Consider the following 8246-nt stretch of genomic DNA (forward strand, 5'->3'; position numbering starts at 1 on the left):
TAGAGACTAGTCTCTTCATTAACTTTACACTCTCATAAGTAAGTACTTTTTGGTAACATTTACTAAGTGTCATTTGAGATTGTTTTCATCTTTTACATTCGCCTCATATCATGTTGTCACCACATTCATTAACATTAGCACAATTGCTCTTCATAACTACTCACCCCATTTTTACGTGAATGTTCATTTCATCATATGCCAATGAACTTGGTCATTTAGTGCGTTTCACACTCATACTTAAACCCTTCTAGGGTTACTTCATTTCATTACATACATCTTAGGTTCACTTATTTTTAAACATATACTAGACTTACGGGTCTATACATACAAGCTATGAGGCTTCATTCATTGTTTGTTAAGTGACTCACATCTTCCTAAGATTATGTAGTATAAGATTTATGTATCTTGTGTGTATATCAATATGTCAATTTCTATCAAAGTAGGTGGTGTTATTCTTGAACATTTAATTGACATATGACTTACGTATCAATACGGAAATTTTGTCAAGGGAACCCAAGTTCGAACTCCTTTGAACTTACATTTTTCCTTGACATTATTTTTAGTCTTAATGACATTGGGACCCTAGATCGAGACCAAACATCAACACTCTATCTTTATTTTTCTCCTTGGATTCTCCTCCTATTTGAACGAAGGGTTGTGGGATTGAAACCCCACAACCTCTTTTATCTTTCATTTAAAATTGTGTTGTCCAGTTTGCCTTGACCAAGAGGTTGTGGGATCAAACCCCACAGCCTCTCCTTATTTACTCTTTAATTTCGCTAGGGTCTTTGAGGTTGTCAGTTTGAACCCCCATAGCCTCTTTATTTGATTTTACTTAAAATTTACTTAGCTAGGCATTAGGCAGTGAGGTTGTGGGATCGAGCCTCCACAACCTCACTTTATTTTATTATTTATTTTTCCGTTCTCTTTTTAAGCCTTGAGATCATGGTTTCGATTCCCATGCCTTACGTTTGCTTTTCTTTAATTTTCTTCTTTTACTTCATACTCTGCCTGGAGGTCGCGAGTTCGATTCCTACGCCTCCCTTTTTATTTATTTAATTTTTGCACCCTCCTTTCTCAGCCAATATACCCCATTTCGAATCCCCCTGACCCCGTTTCTTTTTCTTGCGAATTTAAGGTGTTATTTGGGTGAGGTCACAAGTTCGAATCCTTGTGGCCTCATGCCTTTAAGATCAATTAAATTTTCTAGATTTCACCTTTATATTTTAGATAAAACAAAACTTATATTTTTTGCTGGAACTTAATCATTTTGTCAACTTATTTTCATCAACATTTCCACTTGAAAACAGAGGACAATCTGTAGATCGTTTAACACTTTATTTTTTTTTGGGGGGGGGGGTATTTCATGGATTTGTTTAGAAAAAATGTTGACAATCAAATAAGCCCCTTTCCATTTTAATGAACATCAAGATTACATAAATATATGTACGTAAAATGACAACTAAAACAATATAAAACTTGAAGCATTAATTCAGCCTCATTCAAGTATATTCACAGTAACATTCTTTTTTGCATATGCACACACTTTCACAAAATTTCAATACATGGTTGCCTATCATACTACTTCAAGTACACAACGTTCTTGAAAAATTACATACACCTAAATCTACATGAAATCATACCCAACCTACAAGTCATTGTGAGCTAGTGACAGGGCATGCAAGAGGGGGAAAAACCTGTTTTTGAATGAATAATATGAACCTTAAGCGGTCTCTTGGGAAAGGGACCAAGTGAGAATTAAACCCATAACTATTTTGACGTTCAAACCTTTATGTTTCTGACAAAACCCCCTCCAAAACTCACGTCCAAGCCATGTTTTCAACACAAAATATACGACGTAAAAACCCTCTCTTTGCCTAACGTGTTCACTTAGCTTGTTTTCTTATATTTTTGTGTGAGTTCTTCAAGTGTGAACAGCTCTAGTAATTTTTTATGTTCTTGAAGTCGTTTAGGCAGAGAGCAATCGTAAAAAACAAATAAAGAAACGTGAGAGAGATGAGCGTGAGAGAGATTTAAAAGAGGTGAAGTAGTTCAGACTTAGTGAACTAGGTGACTTGGTCATAAAAACATTTTAATAAATAAATAAATAATAATTAATCATAAAAGTCTTATTTTATTTTTTAAATCAGCCATAAATTAATAATTAATTCACCGATAACAAATAACATTAAATCATTGCTGCCACCTAGGTTCGAACCCGGGTGGTGCAAGACTTTACTTCAAGAGCTCAATTTCGTCTCTCTCTCCCAGATTTGCCCCTCCACCTTATAATATAAGTAATAAATTATATAGTTAGGGTAATTACGACATTACCTTTATCCTGGAAAAAGACCATTTTGCCCCTGGACTCTCCAAACCTAAATTTCATTTTTTTAAGTACGGTAAAGACTCCTACGTGTAAATATTCGTTTTCGAGAGCCCTACATGGTTGTACCCAACCTTTCCAAGCTCAACTAACTCCCCTAGTTAGCTGGCTTGGCTGTAGTAAGGCTTCCGAGGTTTGGTTCTACGCACATCAATCCGTGAGAAACCTTGTCTAATCATAGGCATTTTTGACACATTAAGCATTCCTTATCTTAGTTATTTATAGGGTTGTCACGTTATCCCCCCTTAAGAACATTTCTCCCCAACTGACACTATCACTATCTAGTGTAATGCTAGTGAGATCATAACATAATTACTATGCACAACCAATCAATAGCAACAAAATATGGAGAGATAAGGAAACATTGACTTAAGAGTAGGAAGTCTAAACTCAAGAGATTAAAAGATGAGGGTAATGGGATCTCATGTCGGCCTCAACCTCCCACGTAGCACCCTTAACAAGATGATTTCTCCACAATACCTTCACTATGACAATATCTTTGTTCCTCAGCCTCTTAACATGTATGTTTAAGATCTCAACAAGTACCTCCTCATAGGACATGCCTTCATCGACCCCCAAACCACCCAAAGGTAGAATTGAAGTTGGATAACCTAGGAACTTCTTTATCATGGATACATGAAATTCGGGATGGATAGAATCTTGCTTTGCAGGCAATGCCAACTCATAGGCCACCTCACCAACATACATCGGATTCAACTTCTCCTTCCTGCCAAACCTCATCACCCCCTTGATAGGTGATATCTTTAGATAGACCAGGTCAACAACATCAAAATCTAAGGGCCATTTTCTGTTATCTGCATATCACTTCTGCCGACTGTAAGCAGTAGTCAACATGTCCCTAATTACTCTAACGTTCTCTAAGGCCTCATGAATGATCTCTGGACCCAAAATTGATGACTATCAATCCTAAAACAACCTAACTGGAGATCTACACCTCCTACCATATATCTTCTGACATGCTACCATTTCGATGCTGGAGTGACACCTATTATTATACGAGAACTCTACCAATGAAAAATGGTCATCCCAGCTACCCTTGAAGTCAATCACACACGCTCTCAACATTTCGTCAATTGTCTGAATTGTGTGCTCTTCGTGCCTATCAGTCTAAGGATGAAAGGTAGTACTAAGCTTTACCTGCGTGCCCAAGCTTTTCTGGAAAGATCTCCAAAAATATGAAGTAAACTGAGCTCCTCTGTCTGAAATGATAGATAGAGGAATCTCATGTCATCTCATAATCTCATATATGTAGAGTCTCGCATAGTCCTCGGCTCTGTAAGTAGACTTCAGAAGGATAAAGTGGGCAGACTTAGTCAATCTGTCCACAATAACCAATATGTAGTCATGATGTATCCTTGTCCTCGTAAGAACAACCACGAAGTCCATATTAATGGCCTCCCACTTACAAGTCGGAACCTGAATAATCTGAGTAAGACCGCCAGGCTTAAGATTTTGTGCCCTAAACTGCTGAGAATTAGGACACTTGGCCACATATTCTGCAATGTCCTTCTTCATGCCATCCCACCTATAATTCTACTTAAGATTTATGATACATCATGGTGGAACCTAGATGTATGGAATATCAGGAACCATGGGCCTCTACAACAATCCTGGTCCGCAAATCATCAACATCTAGTACACACAGCCTGTCTTGATACCTAAGTATGTCATCACCTCCCAAAATAGAAGACTCGTTCATCTTTATCAACACTGAGTCCCTAGATCCATCAATACAGGGTCGAGATGCTGAACCTTCTTGAATTAGACTACCAAGGATGATTATGAACTAGGATGAACTAAAACAACCCCACTAATAGAGTGAACCAATCGCACACATAGTATGGCCAGTATGTGTACATCTTTCACTAACACCTTCTTTTCATCCTCAATGTGGGTTGTACATCCCATGCTCATCCTTCTCAAAGCATCAGCTACAATATAAGCCTTACCTTGATGGTAGTGAACATTCATGTCATAATCCTTCAACAGCTCCAACCATCTTCACTGACGTAGATTCAACTCCCTCTGTGTGAACACGTACTATAGGCTCTTGTGGTCTGTGAACATATCCACATGCACTTCATATAAGTAGTGCCTCCACAGCTTCAGTGCAAACACGACAGCTGCTAACTCCAGGTCATGAGTGGGATAGTTCTTCTCATGAACCTTAAACTGTCTAGATGCATTGGCTATCACCTTGCATAAAAAAGAACCCAAACCAACCCTCAATGCATCACAATAGACAATACAATTTTCACCACACTCTAGGAAAAGTAAGCACCGACGATGAAGTGAGTCTCTTCTTGAGCTCCTGGAAACTCTTCTCACAAACCTTCGTCCATCCAAACTTGGCCTTCTTCTTACTCAGAGTTGTCAGTGGGGCAACAATGGAAGAAAAGCCCTCCACGAACCTGCGGTAGTAACTAGCCAAACCCAAGATGCTACGGATATCTGTGGGAGTAGGAGGTTGTTGCCCAGTTCTTAACAGCCTCAGTCTTCCTGGGGTCTATCTCTATACCTTGATCGGACCCAACATGACCCAGGAAGGTCACTGATCTAAGCCAAAATTCATACATGCTTAATTTTCCATACAACTGGTGTTGTTTAAGTACCTTCAAGGTTAGTCTCAAATGTAGTCCATGCTCTTCCTTAGTCCTGGAGTATATGGAAGGTCATCAATTAATACTATGATGAAATAGTCAAGGTATTCACGGCAGACCCTGTTCATGAGATCCATAAATGTTGCAGGTGCACTCGTGAGACCAAATGACCTAATCAAGAACTCATTATGACCATAACTAGTACAAAAAGTTGTCTTTTGTATATCTCCATTCCTAACCCTAATCTGATGATACCCTGAACAAACATTATTCTTAGAGAAGAAACTAGACCATTGGAGCTGATTAAACAAATCATCTATTCTGGGAAGTGGACATTTATTCTTTACAGTGATTTTGTTGAGTTGCCGATAATCGATACACATTTTAATGGTCCCATCCTTCTTTTTTCACAAACAAATTAGAGCGCCACAAGGAGATATGATCGTTTGAATGAAACGCTTATCAGTGAGATCTTTTTTGTGAAACTTCAACTCTTTGAGTTCAGCTGGAGCCATTCTATTGGGAGGAATCGAAATTGGTTTAGTATCAGGTTCTAAGCCGATCCAAAGTCAATATCTCGTGGACGAGGGAATCCAGGTAAATTATCAAGAAATACATCTACGAACTCATTCCCAACAGGCACTAAGTGTATGGAAGGAAAGTCATGATCTAAATCATCAACCCTCACATTATGACATAATAACCCATTGGACATCATTTTATTGGCGTTAAGGTTCGAAATCAAGGGATTAGGACGACTCGAGCTGCACCTCTCTCAGACTAGTTCCTCTTCATTAGGGAAAAGAAATCTGACAACTCTACTACGACAATGCAAACAAGCATAACAAATGTGAAGCCAATCTATAACAAGAATGACACCAAAATCATGCATGGGTAACTCAACAAAGTTTGCACACATTGTATTACCACTTACAACTCTTTAGCATTCCTTGTATACTCTATCCATTCTTAAATCTTCTCCTAAAGGTGTACTAACCACTATTTGATCATGCAGAACGTAAGGCAATATTTCAAAAGTGAGAGCAAGCAAAGGATTTACATAGGATAGCGTACACCATGGATCATGTAAAGCATAACCAGAAGTTGAGAATACTTTCAGTATACCTATGACCACATTAACAGACTTCTCTTGCTCTTCCCTGCCCTTTAGGGCATAGAACATGTATCTCCTAGGAGGTTCGGCTGTTGTTGCACCCTGTGGATTAGGCCTAGGCCGAGCATTACCTCCAGCCTGACCTAATTTATGTGGGCATTCTCTACCATATGACCACTCTTAACGCAACCGAAACAGGCATTAGTGCCCTGTCTGCACTCTCCACTATGAGCACGACCACACTTAGCACAGTTCTTTTTGGGACACTGCATCTCACCTCCATTTCCCTTCTTGGGCATAGGTCTACCTCCTCTAATTGTTGTACTCCTCTGTGAATTAGAATTCCCAGAACTCTGCTACCCCTTCTTGAACTTGGGCTACTCACGGACTCCAAAATGGTTTTATGGCCTCCATCTCTAGGACTTGCCTGATCTTCATGCTACGGCCTTCTAGCATCATGAATGCCCCTATTTCTTCGGTTGTTCTCTACCTATTGGACATGCACCATCAACCTGGAGAGGTCCATGTTATCATGGAGCATCGCAGACCGACACTCTTCCTCCACGCCTTCGTTGATTCCTGTGAGGAACCAGCTCATCTAATCCTTTCTGTTAGACACAAGGGATATATCATACTTGGATAATTTAACAAACTTTAGTATTCATCTAATCCTTGTTTTTAGATACTAATGAAAATACTATACTTGGATAATTGACAAAATTCAAGGAATACTCCCTGACTGTCATGATACCTACTTAAGGTTGATAAACTCCTCAACCTTAGCTTCCCTCATCTCCCTAGGAAATAATCTCCCCAAGAAGGCTGTCTTAAAAAACTCCCAAGTGACCGTAACTCCGCTCAAAGCTTGGCTCTCCTGCCACATCTTGAACCAAGTCTGTGCAACATCGTTGAGCTGATAGGAAACCAGATCTATTTTCTCAGTATCGGTGTCCTCCATAGCCACAAAAATCTTATGCACATCATCCACAAACTCCTGGGGATTCTCTGAAGTCTTAGACCCTATAAAAATAGGATTAATCATCCTCGTGAATCCCTCAATCAGTCAGCTATACTGCGAACCGGTGGATTCTCTCTCTGGAAATTTTGCTGATTGACCTTGTTAGTCATGGCCTGAACTTGCATGGTGATGGAATGTGCCATATGGGCTACAGATACCTTCACTTCAGCATTAGTAAACCCATCTGGGTTAACGGTCATAGCCACTCCTTTAGCAGGATCCTGTGGAGGTACCTGATTGCCCCAGCAGCTGCACCTCTTCTACTCTGACCAACGTTCCTCCTAGTATTCATTCTTCGAAAACAATAGGATTGATGTTAGACACGCTCATAACATAATGATAGTCAAACATTAGGAAAGGTTCGATAATATCAGAATAAGGGAAATTTTTCTACGCATTATGCAGTCTAATTCTGGATAGTGGTGTAGTTCACTAACATTACTTAGAAAATACTCAATGCGGTTGATGTGAACTTATTATCCTCGGAATTTAACCTAGTGCTCCTATACAAACTTTGACACGACCGGATTCTAGACCCAGACGAGACCGGCGTTGTTGACCTCTCAGAGGTCACAGACAAGCCTACATACGTCATTCTTACTTCATCTAGATTAATTTTAGCGAAAAATTTGAACTTTTTTTCTTCTTTCTTCATGCTAAAGATTTTAAACTTAACATCATAGGCATTCACAAATCAACCATCTAATATAGTGATAATCAAATGAAAGAAACAGTTCATAATTGCCTTAAACATATTTTTGCAATAAAAGGCACCAATACATTGTATGACATGAAAGTGGAAAGAAAAACTAGTGGAACATTCTCTACTAGATAAAGCCTACATCTAAGCTAGATAAAGACGGTAAAAATCCTCGAAAGCATGAGGGCCTTCCAAGTCCATATAAAAGCTCCACGTCCGGATAGATGCAACGTCAACCAGTAAGCTCTAGCGTCCACCTGTGCATGCACCTAAAAATATAGAGTTGTATGGGATTAGTACATACTTGTACTAAATATGGGTATATGCAAGCACACACCAAGGACATGCATGAGTAAGAATAGCTCTTTCCAAACAACAAGAATATGGAAGGTCAAGTTAGTGGATTT

General features: G+C 39.2%; 1 protein-coding gene across 1 annotated transcript; it reads right to left on the bottom strand.

Annotated features, from left to right (window-relative positions):
* Positions 1-5947: 5947 nt before the first annotated feature.
* LOC114074741 lies at positions 5948-7163 on the bottom strand. The gene is made up of 4 exons (XM_027912726.1): positions 6969-7163; positions 6670-6729; positions 6399-6450; positions 5948-6300 (listed from the first exon to the last, which is right to left on the bottom strand). The coding sequence occupies exons 1-4, from the start codon at positions 7161-7163 to the stop codon at positions 5948-5950; spliced, it is 660 nt and encodes a 219-aa protein (XP_027768527.1).
* Positions 7164-8246: the final 1083 nt, after the last annotated feature.

Source organism: Solanum pennellii, chromosome 11 (genome assembly GCF_001406875.1).
Source record: "Solanum pennellii chromosome 11, SPENNV200".
NCBI classification, from domain to species: Eukaryota; Viridiplantae; Streptophyta; class Magnoliopsida; order Solanales; family Solanaceae; genus Solanum; species Solanum pennellii.